Source organism: Pyrgilauda ruficollis, unplaced genomic scaffold (assembly GCF_017590135.1).
Source record: "Pyrgilauda ruficollis isolate IOZ18807 unplaced genomic scaffold, ASM1759013v1 scaffold34, whole genome shotgun sequence".
Taxonomy (NCBI): Eukaryota; Metazoa; Chordata; class Aves; order Passeriformes; family Passeridae; genus Pyrgilauda; species Pyrgilauda ruficollis.
In genome coordinates, this window is record NW_024524822.1 from 14,311 (window position 1) to 31,874 (window position 17,564).

General features: G+C 45.8%; 1 protein-coding gene across 1 annotated transcript; it reads left to right on the forward strand.

Annotated features, from left to right (window-relative positions):
* The first annotated feature begins 239 nt into the window (after nucleotides 1-239).
* LOC121357597 (ficolin-1-like) lies at nucleotides 240-15,648 on the forward strand. The gene is made up of 9 exons (XM_041475052.1): nucleotides 240-5,163; nucleotides 5,963-6,076; nucleotides 6,811-6,864; nucleotides 8,713-8,748; nucleotides 10,057-10,092; nucleotides 11,871-11,998; nucleotides 12,389-12,518; nucleotides 13,052-13,186; nucleotides 14,042-15,648. The coding sequence occupies exons 1-9, from the start codon at nucleotides 5,010-5,012 to the stop codon at nucleotides 14,287-14,289; spliced, it is 1,035 nt and encodes a 344-aa protein (XP_041330986.1). The 5' UTR covers nucleotides 240-5,009; the 3' UTR covers nucleotides 14,290-15,648.
* Nucleotides 15,649-17,564: the final 1,916 nt, after the last annotated feature.

Sequence of the window (17,564 nt, forward strand, 5' to 3'; positions counted from 1 at the left end):
AGCTGGTATCTCCAAAAGCCATGTTTATGCAGATAGTTAGAATTACCATTTTTACAGAATGCTGAGTTACTACTTTAGGCTGCATTTGAACTGGGATAAAGCAGATAGCCTTCCTTTGGACCCACTAGAGTGCACATGGCTTGTGGGGTTAATTTTTGTAACAGACAATCGCTATTTTGGTTTTAGGTCCCTGGCAATCTTTCAGAAAATAGCCACAGACAAAGTTTTCTCCAGCAAGAGAAATAACTTTATTTTTTATCCTACTTTTAAAAGAAAAAGCCAGGTGTTCCAAATGGAAAGCATATGGCCTCTAGCTAGGAAGCAGTATGTAGTTTGTTGCACAGGATCACAATCTGGACTTTTGAAACTGAAGCAAATTAAAGTTACGTCTTACTGAAGCTCCCAGACTCTGACCATAGATGTTTCACTGGTGTTCCTCTGCCTAGCTGCAGCTTCTAGACAGCACTTCTGTGGTGAGTGGTCTTGTACCATATTACTAAGGGATGCTGCCATACACTTGTTTAGACTATCTAGGTAGGATTAGTTTCTCTGGGGATTTTTGGTTTTTTTTTGGTTTTTGGGGTTTTTTTGTTATTCTCACTGCTGTAAACTACCTCTTTTGGCCATTTCTGAGTTCTGTAGTAGAACCGGAGAGCTGGAGACTGTCTGTTTAAATTCATGTTTCCATCACTAGTCCTGAGAGTAAGGACTTCAGCAGGGTGGTTGCTAAACAACAGCTTCCATAAGAGAAAGTAGAGGAAAACCAAAACCTTATTCCAAAACATTACTGCATGCAGCAAAGCTTGTCTTCAGTGTACTTCTCTCCAAAATCTAGAGGAGGTATGTCTTGCAGTTATCCTGGATGTGAATGATTGTGGAAGTTAGACCAATGTAAACCTATTGAATTAATTATAGTGAGCAGTTCTAGAAATAGTTTAATTTTCTATTTCCTGGTAAGTCACTCATTCCTGGAAGGATCAGTATGCCTTTCTCCAGAGCAGCAGTGAGCCATGCTGTAATATAAAGTAGCCTCTGCTTTTCTAGAAGATGAAGGAGACATTTGATTTCTATGTAACATTTTCTACAGTCTCTTGTATTTCACTTTGGAATAATTTTGGATTTTGTCTTGGAATTACTATAACGGAAATGCATAGAAAGCTTCACCAATGAGCTCAGAAAATTTTTGTAGTGGATGAGGCCTGGGTAGGAAGAACAAAAGGAGTAGACTTGCTTTCTTGGTCCTTTTAGAAGAGGCTAGCCCAAGCATGCATGGCATTAAGGATATTATTTAAACCTGTTTTATTTTAAGAAATGTTCACAGCTATTGCTAATAAATACCAAGATGAGGTGTTCCCCGCTGAATGAAACCATCTTCGTATTGGCTGCTTTTCCATTAATATGACAACAGCCCATACACTAACAAAGGTGGCTGTTGTCCTTACTTTTGATCACTGCAAACAGCCAAGGGGTGTAGATGGCATTCTTCTGGGAACCTTCAAACAGGAGTAGTTTGTTCCAGAGTAACAGCTCCTGGCCATCACACAGGCGTGAATTTTACAAAGCTGAAAATGCTGTGTTTAGCAGGATGGCCTCCTTAGGTTTCAAGAGAAGCAAACTCTCAGTTTAAGGCTTCCCATACTGATCTGTGCTGGCACATTGAATCCCTTGTTTTCAGAAATTACCACTTCAGTAGGTGATTGTGATATAGCACTTTCACTGTTAGGATTGCAAGGCCCTGAAAACCCAACCACACAACCACCAGCTTCCCGGAAAGGAGGCGGGATTTTATTTTTTTCCAGTAATAGCTTTTTTTCATTGCTTTTTTATGTATGCAAAAGTATGTTTGAAATATTTTTCCTTAAATTGTATTTATACTGTGCTACATAGTATTACTTCTTTATACACAATCCATCTTCTCAAATAAGCAGAAATCTAACAGCATCTAGGTTGGCAGTGATGACTTGAAGGTTATGGGTAGAACTGGGGACTGAGAAAGGTATTAAAGCTGAAACAGAAACGTTCATTGTGCATTTATGTAACTACAAGTTTGGTTGCTGTTTCAGAGACATTGCAATCAATTGAATGGTCTGTCTTTACTCTTTCTGTCAAGAAATCAAGGTGGATTTCTAATTGAGAATACAGACTGTTAAAACAAAAAAGGTAGGAGATTATGTTTTTTGCAGGTTTTTTTTTTATAGGCTTCCTCTGTACAAAAAATAAACGAGAAGGTGCTCTCCTCCTTCTAGAAGAAATTCAGAAAGTGACTTTGAAGATCTGAAGTCCACATCTTAGCTGGCAAAGTAGGTATCACTGTCTCTGAGCTGCCTAAGCTAAATCAAGAGTGAGGTATGATAGCAGTGGGATAACAAGGGATCAGGCACGGATCATTAAAAAAGGGACTTGGGAGTAGATTAAAACCCCACACCCTACGATCAAAGCAGAGGCTGAATGGACCCAGTTTGTTACGTTGCAAGGCCTTTGGGCTGGTTGGGGGCCACGCTGAAGTTGATAGAAATGTTGGTTTAGAAACGACATGACTGTGTGCACGTGGCTTGCTAGTAAAATTGCATGTTAGAGCTCTGGAGCCTTATGCATGAGAGGGAGAAACCCAGCACATATGAGTTTGTGGTTTTGAAAAGGTGTATGTCTTGGTTCATAGCATGCCAGTGCTATAGAGCTATAGTCAGGCCACATATTACATATCACAATGCAGCTGGGATGTTGCTTTTGTGATGGGTGGGTAGGTTTAGAAAAGAAGCTGAGAGTTACCTTATCTTGAGCTATCTTCTCTACCTTGAAGCATCTGGGAAACTGAATTTCAATAATTTGTATTTTGAAACTTATGTGTTCTGAAGTTTCCTACAAAATAGCAACATTGAGGGGAAAAAATTACGATGTTTTGGAAATAGAACATCATATTTTCAAAATCACATTTGTTCTTTGGTAGTGCTGCAAAATGTGGAATATGTCAAGATTATCTGAAGTCGGGATGTTCTTTGATGTAAGATCTTTGTGTATTTTCAAACCTAGTCAGCCGTCTGCAACCTTCACTGGGTACTGGCATGAGGAAAAGCAATTAAGGACATATTGATCTCTGCGCCAATTTCAAAATCTACCCTCGGGAGTCTGACCTACTTTGGACTAAGCTTGTTCATTGGCAGTCTCCTCCCTGCTCCCAAAAGTAGCTGCATCAACAAGGACACTGCTGCTTTGCCAGATGAAAGTGGGGAGATATTGATGTCCCCCAGGCTGGATGGAGCCCACAGCTGGTAACACTTAGGGGGATGCATTAGTTCTGGGCAGATACACACAGCTGCCTTCATACCATACATTCTCAGCCCAACCCAGAGCCGGAACCTGCTAATAGAGGACCTGGAAAAAGCTGGGCAAAACCTTTTTATTTATTTTTAGATCTGTCAGGACAGATCTAGCCTGGAGTCCTAGAGAGACTGTAACTATGGTGTAATCTGCAAGGCCTTTGCTTTTTGGAGTCATTTACAAAAAGGAAACAGATGAAGGCAGCAGCTTTTGCCTCCAAGTTGAAACAAGGTACTGCAGATGTTTCTACAAAGAGAGCAGAGGCACTGGGCAGGAGAAGGCTGCTCAATGCAGGGGGCTGGCTCTACATCACCACAACCTGCCCCATAGTCCAGACACCAGTCCACTGCAGATGGACAGCACAGGCTGTACAGATGACAAAAGAAAGGTGTACAGTTCTCAGTCACCCTAGAGCTGTCCTGCATGGATCTCTCCCTCCCTAGCACCTGCCAGTCCTTTTTCTATTTCCTTCTGGGAGGCTTCCTCCTGAAGCAAGAAAGGATTTGATCTCTTTTTGCCCCAAGAACTGCAACACAGCAGTAGCCACAAGTGAGATGCTTTTTCTCATGTAAAGCAAAACCCCAACTTGAATGCAGCCCATCCTGTCAAAATTCCTTTGATTTTCCTGCAATTTTTCCAGATGGGAGAAGGAAAGTAAGGAGTGCATTTCCCTGCCAGAATTGTTTGTTAGGAATCAAAATGACTGCAACATCTACTGGGTTATTATTTTATATTATTACATATATGAATAAGAGTATGCGTATGAGTCTATATCTGGGCTATATGGGGGATGCTGAATTTAAGCGGCAAATACCTCTCCCTCACCTTCTTCCATCTGTGTAACATTAAACTGTCATGTATCATTAGAAGTTGGGCTGTTAGAGGCACCTTATGATTGAATGCTTGAGGGGTAACTGTATTCTGTCTCTGATATCCTGGGAAAAATCTCCAATAATCCGTTTCCTCTGAACTGGGATGTAACAATAAGGAGGAAAAACTTAAGTTCTGCCCACTACTAAAATTCATAAACTTTACAGGTTCTAGGTCTGAAAATAATATGATGAAGCAGATTGGACCTCTAGTAACACTGCCAGAAATGAGCAAAGCACAGGGTGAAAGAAACCAGAAATCCTGCTCACTAATACAATGGACTATTCAGGGGCAGGGGGGAATCAAACATGCTCTGTCTACCTACCCTTGCCTGAGTTTGAACTCTGTTATTCATGAATCATGTACAAATGGAAGCTTGAAGGGCAAGAAGTAGTGCTGGGCTGACAGGAAGAGCACTGGAATGTGATCCAGGTTGTGTAGCCTCTCTCTATCACTGGCCTCAGGTGACCTTGGGCTTTTGACTCCCAGTGCCTCAGTTTTCCCATCTACACAGTAAATTCTGCTCTTCATAAAGGGCTACTAGCAGGGAGGATGAGGGGAGCTGTCTACACTTAGGTAAATATGGTTTTGCTGGTTCATTTTATCTAGAAATACAGTGTGACAAGGGAAAGGCATCCAAAATTTGCAGAGGACAGAGGTGAGGCAGGCTGCGGCAGCCAGGCAAGAACTTTCCCATCAGACTTTTGGAAAGCAGCTTATCCGCGAAACAGCTTGAGACTCAGCCAGGCCCCAGACCTGAGAGCAGCCAGTGGGCAAGTACAGAGGTGGAGCTTGCACTGAGGCTGTTTGTTAGATATAAAATGCTTGGATGGGTCAGTGCTGACCACAGCACCCGGGAAGTGGTGAGAGGAGCTGTGCAGAGAGCAGCACTGGCCATGGGGACAGCAGCCCCAGCCCTTTTGGTACTGCTCAGCCTAAGAGTGACTATTTGTGATGCTGAAGACACCTGCTCAGGTGAGTAAAGCACAAACCTTACTGCCATCTCACTGAGACAGCCTGTTTCATCTCCCCTGTAAGAGAAGGAGGTTGGGAAGGGAGGGGGGAGGGGGGAGAAGTAGCGTATGTTTTTTTTTCCTTCTGTGTTTTTTTTAATTCAGCTGCCAGTGGGAAGAGAGTAAGGTTCAGGCTGAAGTCTCAGCAGCTGCTTAAGAAAGCTACTGGCTCCAACTAGTGATGTAACATTGTTCCCTCACCAGTGGGATGTCTAGGAACAGATGCTCTCCAGTGAGGTTTTCCCCCATGTTTGGGTTTTTTTTAGTAGGGCCTTTGTGCAGTTACCAAAGGCTACAGAGCAACACAAAGGATCAGTCTGGGGATGCTGAACAGCACAGTGCTCTGACTGTATTCCCCAAGACAGCCTGGAGCAATTTCAAACATGCCTGCCATCAGGAAATTCAGAAGAACTCTTACCCTTACTGTCCACAGATCCATCAGTGTCACTTACTCTGTTATCAGTAGCCCATTGGGGCACCTCTCAGCTTTTGTTTTATTAACTACAGTGTACTTGTCATGCATGCAATGTCGTATATATCAGCCTCCTCTCCTACTGAACTCCCCTGAAGCCAGAGAGATGCAGAGTCTGGCTCCTCTAATATGTGAGATCCTTAATGCCATCTGTCAATCCATACAACACCCCGAAACTTCCATACTCATTGCTTTTGATTACACTTCCTCAACTTCAAAGGATTTGGTTTCCTCTCCAAGACATTTCAGAGCCTTAATAATCTTCACAAAGACTGTCTTCATTTCTCAGAGGTGAGAATAGTGGGACTGCGTGATGCTGACCGACTTGCCATTCTTCAAGGATGTCCAGGGATCCCAGGCATCTCTGGCCCAAAAGGAGAAGCAGGTCTCCCAGGAACAAAAGGTGAGGCCCCCAAAGCCAGTGATGAGCACTGTGAGATGAGATGGTTTTGTTGCTTCGCATAGGAGAAGCAAGCTGAGGCTGGAGCAGTAGCTGGCCTGGCACTGGCTGCTGTGAGGAACTGGAGAATTGGAGTGGAAAACACCCCAATTATACATATGCTGGTACACATGGAGTGACCTGTTTCTTCCTTGAGTCCTGTCACAAATCTGATGTGATCTTGGGGTATGAAGTATCTCATTCATTTCTTCTATAGAAAATCGTCCATTTATTTTTTGTGTCTCTATTCAACAGCCTGGGTGGGAGGGAGGCCAAGATGCTTTGCCTGTTTTTTGGGGAACAGTGTTGGAAAGGTACTGGCAACTTCTATTCCAGGGAGCAAGGGAGATGGGGCTCCTTCAGAGTTTTCACAGCCAACTCACAGAGAAGGTGAATTGCATCAGCTGAGCGAGATGATCCACCATAGCAGAATCCATAGACTGGTTCCACGATGTATCAAAGCTCATACGAATTCATATGTGAACTGCAAATTTAGACTTTGAATGGCAGTAGCAGTGTAGTAAGGCTTTAATAGAAAAAGAGGAATAAGGTAAAAGAGTAAAACTAGGTTACAAGACTGGATCTGATTACCTTGGCTCCCTCGTTTCTGTGAAAGCCAAGGCCTAGTTGCCCAGGCTTCTGTGACTCCCCCTCTGATCAGTTTGTAATGTGCACATAAAAAATGAGTCTCTTTGCAGGAGAAACGGGAGACCAGGGATTACCTGGGAAAGCAGGACCACCTGGTGCAAAAGGTAATGTGTAACATATGCAGCTCTAATCCGTAAATGCCCCCAAGCTCGGGACATGCATTGGGAGACTGGGTCTATAGAGATGTACTGCAGGACTGGCCATAGGCTAAGAAACAGTGCTGAAGTAGCATAGGAAAAGCCTGATTTGGGGTATGGCTCTTGCATGGAGTGAACACTAGAAACAGTGTCCTTGAGTGTCTGGGACCACAACAGAGAAGAAGATACCAATCTTCTCGAAATTTCTCACTGACCCTCAAATCAGACCTCTCCCCATCCCCCACTCCTACCCTAACCTGCCTCCAGCACAACAAGCCTGCCCAAATGCCCCCCAGCTCTGAGGAGCTTTGGAGCTCTCTGTGGAGCTTCAGCCCAGGCCTGATGCAGAGGTATCATGCTGAGTGCTTGTTCTGCCAATTGACAGGGGCAATTTAAAGAACATACCAATGGAAAGAATGGTCTTATTTTACTATGAATATAAAGGTAACACAAAAGTAAAATAATACATTCAATAAAACTATATGCTTCGCTTTGGCAACAAGCAGAAATTAGCATCCACCTAATCATTACTATGCAAGAGGCAGGATAGTGATTTAGAAGGATACATTACTAATTGCTTAAATACTTTAACATCATCCAGTCGCTGGGGAGCCCTGTTTCACACAGGACCTGGACAACCCTTTCCCAGCAACTGGGAAAATCCTACATGGTGTGTCCACCCATAGATGAGGTCTCTGGATTTATCCTGAAAGAGAGTCCAGTGTTTATAGGCCCAAATCTGCAAGTCAAAGTGACTTGATTTTATTTTTAGCTCAGCAATGCCTGGATCTGATGGCATGCTTCCCGCTTAGCCAGGGCCAGCGCCCAGAGTCCAGGTCTTGGCTGGGAGGGTTTTCCCCTAAAATACCTTACAAACAAGCCTCTCAGTTGGAAAAGCTTCTCAAAATGATACGTTTCTTGCAGATAGCTACACAAGGTTACAAACAGCTAGCATAAGCATCTTTGTCATCTATTTTTAGGTAAATAATACTGACGGTGTTAGTCACACAATCTTCATGATCCATCTTGTAAGTCTACTCTGGCTTAGCCCTGCTGCTCAGGCCTAGGCACATCATTGCTTTCAGCAGCCTTCAGCATTCAACTTGGTGTGCAGTGCCCACCTGACCACAAGAACGAGATCAAACAATGGCACAGGATGAGGTTTCCTCTGTAATAGGATGAACCTCTGAAGAGGACCATGTCTTTTGAGAAACTGGCTTTCACTGCCCAGGCTTGCTTAGGACCTTCAGCAGGACATGTGCTGCAAATACTGGAAAAGTGTCCCTTCTAAAGAATCCAGCTGCCAGCACAAGGAAACTGTAGGGACTGAGCAGAGCTGACTAACAGGGAAGACATCCCTTTTTACATGCTGAATATGAAGGTATTTCCTGGCCAAAAGCACCCAAGACTTGAACTGAAATTCAGGAGATGGACAAAACCACTGAAAAACCCTGACAATCCCTATTGATCAAAATCTCCTAAGTGCCTGACTGTAAACAGAAAGCCCCTACAAAAAGTCACTGAAATGGAATTGTGAAGCCCCATACATTCCAAGAGATGGAGAAGCAGCTCTCTCTCCTCTGTATCCTGCTCTTCTTGCTGTTCCTGAGAGATACTGCTGATCAAGAGAGCAGCCAGGCTCAGGCAGCAGCACCACCTGGCACACTCAGCTAAGCATTGCAGCTTTGCACCTCTTGACAGTCTCTCTTGTACATTTAAGACATATTGAGGGGCTGGAGCAGCCATTTGTAGAGGCACAGTAATTCACTTGCATTGGATAGTCTGTGATGAGCATTTTCCTCTTGTATTTTGTAGGAGCAGCTGGAGAGCCTGGCTTCCCAGGACTGAAAGGTAAATCTTGCTGTCATGTGAGTTACTTTGTAAACTTCTATCCTGTGCTGTTCTCCTGCATCAGATGACAGCAGTTACAGAGACTGGATGGGGCTGTTTGCTGACAGTTATATCTCATCATAGGCCCTGCCGTGGCGCAGGAGCCGTGGGTAGTCCTGCTCCCAAACCAGATGTTCAGCAACAGTGCTGTCCTCAGCTCAGGCAGCTGGTGCTGCCACCTGGCACCATCAGCTGCAGAAGCCACAAGGCTGAGGGATGAGCCAGATTTGGGCAGAGCTCTTAATATTCTCATGCTATGGCAAAATGCAGAGGCTCAAATGAAATTCAGTTGCTGCTAGTGCAAGAGGAACATGTCTCTACCAGCACTAGCAAAAAGGCGTTAGGGAAACGTTTTTTTTCCCTTATGCCATCATCCTGCATGTGAGGGCCACAGGCACCCACCACTGAGCACCATCTGCACTGTGGCTTCCCTCTCTGGAGTTTGGCTGGAAATCACTGGGTCCAACACCACTGGTCTGGCAGATGATTCTAGTGCTCCAGTTGCCATTGCTGCTCCCAAACCACTGGCTGAAGCCCTGTGCCAGCAGCAGCCTGATGGGACTTGTAACTCTGCCTTTCCAAGGTGCATTGCTTCCTCCCTCCCACACACACCCACTCCTATCCCACATGTCCTAGCCCAATGGGACTCACTGGCACAAACTGTTGGTAGACAGCTCCATGGGCTGGGCAGCAGCAGGCAGAACAGCTGGGTCTAACAGAGATATGTCCTGTGTCAGTCTCACCATTTGGACCTCTAAGCCCTAAAACAGATGCCAGCAGGAAATAGATCATGCCAGGTCCAACAAGCCAAGAGAGGCAAGGCTGCTGCTCCTTGTGCATAACTAGATATTTTATATATATATATAAAATTAATATTTATAGTGCACCCCCCAGTGGCCACCTCATGTACCTCCTGGTCAACCTGGAGAGCTCTTCCCAGTGTCTGAAGCAGCTGGGTGTCATTGCTGTAGTTACAGGGTTTGTGACTTGGCCTCCTACCTGCCTCTCTGTGCTTTCCTAGGTGTGTGCAGATAGGCTGGTGGGTCTCCTCTGGTGGGCCTGGTAGCAGCCAGGACACCTTATATACTGAGCAACACTTCCTGCCTGGTTTCTCTATGCCTTTCATTTGCTTGGTGCAGATGAGTCAAGCACTTCTAACATAACAGCTCTCCAGTGCAGCAGGGTTTGTCATGACATCTCAAGTACTTGCAAAGGGGAGTACTGGGTGTGGAAGGTGGAGAGCAATTGATGGTGTTGTTTATCCAACAGGAACAAAAGGAGAGCCTGGATTTCCAGAAATATGGGGTAAGTTTCATCCTAGGTCTTCACAACACTGGTCAGCTTTACAGAGAGGATGGTGGTGGACTACCTGCACCAGAAGTCAGGAGAGGATAGGAATAGAAACAAGTTCAGAGTGGCATTGAAGAATGGAATAAGGAAGTATCATTGTTATCTTTGCTTCTGACGGACACATGCAGCTTCTGTGAGTCTACTCTGTACTCCAGTCATGCTGGGAAAGTCAACACTCTGAGCACTACCTAAATGTCCTGTCCTCCGTGTGTCCTGGAGGATGTTGATCTGAATTTTTCACACTTGGTGTCCCGATTTCTAAGATGAAACCACTACAAACACCGTTAGAGACATGTGGCTACTTCAAAGGCAGTTCTACTCCTGTACTTGCAGTGACACCTTTAGTACTTGGGGAGTTCATGTGTGTGACAGTGCTCAGATTAACTTATTCACTGGAAGAAAAGAAGAAAAGTAAAAGAAACAATTTTCAGTTGCCCCATCTGTCTCCATGAGCTAAAGTTTGAGGAGAGCTACAACCTGCTCTGGCTACAACTGGGTGATGTAGGGCCACAATAAAGGCTCAGACAGATCAAAGCTCCTGTAACACCTGACAGATTGGGATGCCACTGAACTGGTTCCTTGCTGCCCCAGACACTTCTCTGGGCATATAAAAGATCTGACTAATAGGAAGGAAAAGGAAAAGGCCAAGTCCAGGACCATCTCCCTGCTAGGGAGGTCACAAGACAGCCTGGTACAGCTGTGTATCCATGTATCACACACAGCACACTGAGACACATGCACCACCAGCACCACCATCTCTGATCATCCCCCCCAAGTTTTCCCTAAAGCAGCTACTGATGCAGCTGTAGGTTGGGATGTCTGATAAGGACCATTCAGTCTCCTGTGAATCAGAACTTCTGTCAGCAGGTATGGTTTTGGGGAGGGAAAAAAGTATACATAAGACATGTATATATATACATAAGACATATATATATATATATATTTCAAAAGCATTGTGTTTCTTGGGGAGACCTCAGTGTGGTGTTCCAGTACTTAAGGGATGCTTATAAAAAAGCTGGAGAGTGATTTTTTTTGTTGCAGGGGCAGTGACAGGACACTGTCACTGTGTGATTTACAGAATGATTTACAGCTAAAAGAGGAGAGATTTAGATTAGATATTAGGAGATGGTTCTTTATGCAGAAGGTGGTAAGACCCTGGCACAAGTTGGCCAGAGAAGCTGCAGCTGCCCATCCCTGGAAGTGTCCAAGGCCAGGTTTGGATGAGATTTGGAGCAACCTGGGACACTGGAAGGTGTCCCTGCCCATGGCAGGGGGTGCAACGAGATGAGCTTCAACATTCCTTCCAACCCAGACCATGGGTGATTCTATGATTCAATCCATAATGAGCTGAACACTGTTCACTGCATCACAGGGAGCTGTCCTGTGTCACTAAATCCTTTGCCATCAACTACCCACCCACTCTCTGTGCCCTGCATATTTTCTGGAGCTGGGACAAATTTCTGGATCATGAGTTTGTCATCTTTTCCAGAGCAGCTCCATCATCCAGATCCCCAAAAGTCATTGCAGATGACAGGAGTCTCAGCACCTTAGACCATCTTTCTTGGAAGGTGCCCATCTCCCCTACAACATATGAGCCCAGAAGCTCTACATTAGGATTCTGCAGTAAAAAGAGCCAGCTGGGTGGTGAACGCTCAAAGGCTCAGGGCTGATGTGCTCCCGTGATCAGTAAACACATTATAATTCTTTCCACTTGATCTCTTTGATTTGCACAGAACCAGGGAACTGCCAAGAACTGTTGGCCAAAGGGAAGATTTTGAGTGGCTGGTACACAATCTACCCCCAAGACTGCAATGCCACCACCGTCTTCTGCGACATGGACACGGATGGTGGGGGATGGATTGTGAGTAGGATGAGGAGAGGGAGGTTTACATGTTCCTACAGAGATTCTTGTTAAGGCTGCAAAGGACGGCTCAAAAATAGAAACACACAGCTGAAGTTCATGTCTGCAAGCCAGAGTGAATCCCTCTGGACACAGGGGATTCCCCCAAGACTTGTCTCTGGAAGCAGGCTGAGTGCCACAGACCCACTCCTTGCTTAAATCAGTAAATAATTTCCTCCTCATTTCCAAGGGCATATGGAAGAAATCATCGAGCAAGGGATTCTTGTGGGGTTTTCTCCCCAGACACCCACAAGAGTGTCCTGATGCAGGGGAAGCATTTACCGTGGTGGCATGTCCCCCAGGTGCTGTGGATGCCTTTGAGTGAGGGATGGGACTGAGGGTCTCTTTCAGGTTTTTCAGAGGCGCTGGGATGGGTCAGTGAACTTCTTGAGAGATTGGGATTCGTACAAAAGAGGCTTTGGCAACCAGCTGACAGAGTTCTGGATGGGGAATGACAACATCCACTTCCTCACCTCTCTGGGTAAGGTCTGCCTCTGTCCCGGGCTGGGGCCATGAGAGTCCAACCCCTATACCACATGGAGTCATTGCAGATCTGAGTTTCTCATATTCATCTCAGGCCCCCACTGTTAATCCCAAACAGGATGCAGGCTCTTGCAGCCTACTGCATACAGGAAACTTCACTCTAAAAAAAAGCAAAACTAGAAGTCAGGGAAGAGAATGAGCTGGCTGCATGATCTACCCAGGAGACAGGTCAACACATCTTCCTACTTGGACTGTTTGTGATGGCATCATCTGGTCCACACACAGCCTTGGAGTTACAGCTGTGTGCAGGACTCCTGCCCATGACCACCCAATATCATATCTGAAAAGGTGCTTCCCTAGAAAACCATCAAAGGTATAGGAGGCTCTGCAGGAATTTTAAGTAAATCAAAATCTCTCAAGTAGAGGCAGCTCCTTTCAAGTTAGCTCACAGCACCTTAAACCCTCCACTCTGAAATCCAGTGGCACACCCACCATCTGTCCTGCACCACTGCTATCCATCTTCTCTTCTAGGACCCTGTGAACTCCGCGTTGACCTCAGAGACTTTGAGAACAACTACTATTTTGCCAAGTATGCTTCATTCAGAGTTTTAGGAGAGTCAGAGAAATACAGACTGGTTCTAGGAGACTTCCTTGGTGGAAACGCTGGTAAGTTTGAGGCAGCTCACTGGGAAAGTCTGTTTCCTAGAGCATTTTAGAAATGTTCAGCTTCTATGCAGAGATGTATCATGCACACTCCTTGTATCAGCTACATTTTGGGTAATTTTTTAAAACTGGCTATGGTATCCCAGGTACTGAGTGACCTCTGGGTACAGGGGTGGAGGGGGACACGCATCACCCAAAGAAATGTGACTCAGAGCATTACCTTCAAGCCCAGCCCTACGGTTTAACAGCAAATGAGTCTGGTCCTGAGCAGCACCCAAACCAATTGACCTTCCCAACAGTTCTGCATCAGCCAGGTCAAGGTCTGCTTTTGGTTACATTGGCAGGAGACATTTGCCCAGGAGGTCTGGCATTTCAAGGGCTGGGGTGCTGTTCAATACCTGCAGCATCAGCACTCCATCCTCTTAATACCTGATGTTTAATTTTTTTTAAGTAAACAAATCTTCAAAATTCAATATCCATCATTCAGGAATGAGTGAAACCAACACCTGAGAGAGCAGTGCTCTAGGTTTATGTGGCTTTGCAACCCTGTCTGGTAATTCAGACCTCAGTGTATCTGCAGAGAACCTGAGCATTGCAAAAGAAGTGACACCTGTGTACCTGTGAAAAGAATCTGGCCTATTTGATTCACAGGTATAGATAAATTCTCCATGTGTTTTAGCAGAGCTCAGGATACTTTTGTCCAAGATGAGGAAGAAACCTGGGCAAGAGAGCAGCAGGCTTTATACAACCTGCCTTACACCTGGGAAGGGCCACTGGTGCCCAGCAGGGGTGCACAGACACATCAGTGTCCTGTTTGTGATCCCTACTGCAGTAACTGTGAATGTGTGCTCTCTGCAGGGGACTCTTTATCGTATCACAGGGACATGCCATTTTCAACAACAGATCAGGACAATGACATGAGTTCCTTCAACTGTGCCACAGAATACAAGGGAGCATGGTGGTACAATGACTGCCATTACTCCAACCTGAATGGCATGTACTGGATGGGTGCGCATGGGAGCTACGCTGATGGCATCAACTGGAAGACAGGTAAAGAATACCACTACTCCTACAAGCGAACGGAAATGAAGTTCAGGCCAGTTTAACATGGTGACAGGGTGCCTGACTAGATCCAAGAGGTGCCACTCACCCACCAAGAAAAGACACAAAACAATGTTGTTTGGGGACAAAAATGGACCAGAAAGGATATTACAGGTTGTGCCTTCTGACTAGAGCAGGATGTTTGAAGCCAGAAGATATCTGTATCAGGTTTGAGCTCCTGTAAGCACCTGACCCTCTCTCACCCTGACTACCTTCAGCAGCCCCACTGATGCAGACTGAGCCCAAGCACCTTCTTCTGAAAAGTGTGTTACCTTGATTTAAAGACCAGGTGCACCTCAGTAAAGCTCTCTGATGTTATTACTTAAATGGTAATTACTGCTAAGCTCCAGTATAATCCATGTATGTGAAGACTCCAATATGCATGCAGCCTCTTTCTACTGGACCCAAGAGCCATGCAAAAGGCACTCAATTCCTGACCCATCCCAATCTCCCTGCGGGCTGTGATGGAGCCACAACATAGAACAGCATGGAAAAGACTGAGCTTCCAGCACAGCGCTGTCAGCACTACCAGTTTCCCCCTTCTTTCCCCACATGTTCCAGGACCTCAGGTGGGACCCCAGCTCCTGGAACCACAGCAGAGTTGCTCAGCACTTCCCACCAGGACACAGCTGCAGCTGGGCCCAGAGCCATCTTTAGCCATTCTTCCAGGGCATGTTTCTAGATCTCATTAGCTGCTGTGGACCAAGAGCTGTATGCAAAACAGCCTGTTCAGCAGCACATGTGGTACCAAGACACAGTACACATGGTACAGCAGTTCCAAGTCAAGCCTTGCACATGTGGTCATCATGAACAGTGCCAGTACCTTCCACTTTATCTTGTTTCCAGTAGTGTTTGAGGGTGAGCTATCTGCTGGTGGGTGGACACAGTTCACCTGGTTCACGTATTGCATTTGACTAGTAGCAGAACTGGGTCTCTTCTTCCTGCATTTGTGCTGCTGGACTCCTCGCCACAGCTGACAGAGGAGAGCCAAGTACTAACTCTTCACTGCAGGAATAGACAGAGACAGCAGAAATAGAGTATTTCTTTGTGTTATGTTTCTAATGGTCCCAGGTTTATTGCACTGTATATTGCACAGATATGTAGGAAGGGCAGCTCCAGCCCTACAAGACAGAATCCAAACCTTGTGGGTGAGAAAAGTGAGGAGGTCACTCAGCCCGCCACAGCAGTGGTAAGAAACAGTGTGCTAAGAAATAAACCTGAGCGTTTGCATCTCCCCACTCACTAGGTCCTGTCTCAGTTTACTTCTTTTCAGTTACACAAGAAAGAGTGTGTCTGAGCAGAGAAGTGCACACTGAAAGCCCCATAGTTACTTTTCCCTCTCCAGGAGCTCTGTCTTGTTTTTCTGCTACTCCCAATAAGATTCACATGCCCTCACCAGGACAAGGTCCCAGAGCACTATGCTGTATCTCACCCATCTACTGCTGATGCTGTCTTCCAGGAGTAGCTTGTCAGAGGTCCATGGTACTACCAGAGACTTCTCTGCAGAGATGTATAAGCAGGTGCTGATATACTCAGCTATCAACTAGCTAAAAGTGCTAAATCCCCTTTCTCTGCTCACCTCTAGCTTCTCCTCTTACTACACAGAAACATTCAATGTTTAAATTTTGCTTGCAAAGGACACTGATGAGACTTTAAACAAACTACTTACTACACAGAAATAAAAGAATTACTAGTAGATAAAACACAGTGCATGATAAAGGTACCTATATTACATCTAGTAAAGACGTACTATAGATTAAGATTCAATGTAATTTACCACTAAACGGATGATGGAGTACACTTCTAATTCTTCCTCTCAATTCCCAGGAAAGTAACCATGGAATTTGCATCCAAACTCCAGATAGAAGTCCCTGCACGTTTCCAGGGAGTATGTAGGAGGTTTCTACCTCCACGAAAATTTGTGTAGCTTTTATAGTTGTAAAAGTAGTGTCTTTCAGTCAGGAATTTCTAGCTTATCTCCCCACATCTGTTCTCACGCCCAGTTGTTTATTGGGAGTTCTACTCCTGGTGCCAGAGAGAGAAATAACTCACTAGCTTGTGAGCTGGCCTGGGTTATCTCATCACGTGATGTGGAGAGGCGAGTATCCAGAGCTGACACACTAGCTACAGATAAGATCTTCTGTGGCAGGGGGGATGTCCTGCCACACTCTTGTAGGGGTAGCATGTGCAGGAAGATTCTGGCCTTATGCCTGCATAACACGTGCTCACTGGCTGCTCTGCCCAAAAATCCACTCCTGGCAGGGACAGCCCCTCTGTCACCACCAGCCCATCCACTCCTGCCCACAGGCAAGTTCCCATTTTCCCATTACAAAAATCACCCCTAGCTTTTGGTATCTCTGAATCTTACTCAGAGATGGATCTGTCATTCTCCTGCAAAACACAACAAAGTCGCACTGAAGCTCTCATGTATGGCCCAACCATATGCTACTCCCAAACAATACAAGGAGGCATTATTTTCAGAGTAAATTCAAAGCAATGGACACTTACCAGAAGTGCCTTGACTGCTCAAGTTAAGAAAAGTCAACAGTGAAAGTTTAATTTTGGGGGGCAGAGTCCCTCACCAGCACTCACTGACACCCTCTCTCCTCAGGCTACAGAGCTGCCTGGTGGTCCCTTTCACGTGTGCCCACTCCTGCCTAAAGCACGGTGCTGCAGGTCCTGGCAGCAGTCTGCGACCAAGTGCACTTGCAGTTTTGGTGCACCACAGAGCACTGACCATGGCACCTCCTGAGGCTGCAGGGTCCACAGTCCGCTACCTCTGTACAGAGTCGGTCCAGAGAGCAGGGTGGCCACCAGAGCCAGTCTCATGCTGGACAGGCTCTGTGCAGCATAGCCCCAGCTTCCTGCGCAGCTTGCCCTGCTGAGCAGTGCAGTCACATCACTCCTCAGTGAACTGCCATGTCATTGTTACAGTGCCTCCAAACCTGACCTCCTGAAGAATCTTTTCAGGAGGCTGGTGCTGTAACACCGCTTTGTGCAGTTTTTGACAAGCCTGCACATTTATGTTACTGCTTGGTCACCCGGCTGGCACAAACCTGCATGATGCCTCCCAAACACAAGACTCAGCGCTGTGCCACTCCCAGCTCCCTGCACTCCACAGGGACATGGCTTCTCTGTCCCTCCAATGCCATCATGCTGAGCTCTGGCTTAAGGCAGCAGCTAGCACGGCCTAGGAAACATCCACCCAGCACTTTACAGGGATAGCAAAAGACAAGGTCAAACCTTTCTCCTGATGCCCACCATGCCAAACCAAAGTTTC

Coding starts and splice junctions, on each gene's coding strand:
- LOC121357597 (XM_041475052.1), top strand. CDS start 5,010: ATGCTTGGATGGGTCAGTGCTGACCACAGCACCCGGGAAGTGGTGAGA. Junction 8,749..10,056: donor TGGCTTCCCAGGACTGAAAG/GTAAATCTTGCT, acceptor TTTATCCAACAG/GAACAAAAGGAGAGCCTGGA. Junction 13,187..14,041: donor CTTCCTTGGTGGAAACGCTG/GTAAGTTTGAGG, acceptor TGCTCTCTGCAG/GGGACTCTTTATCGTATCAC.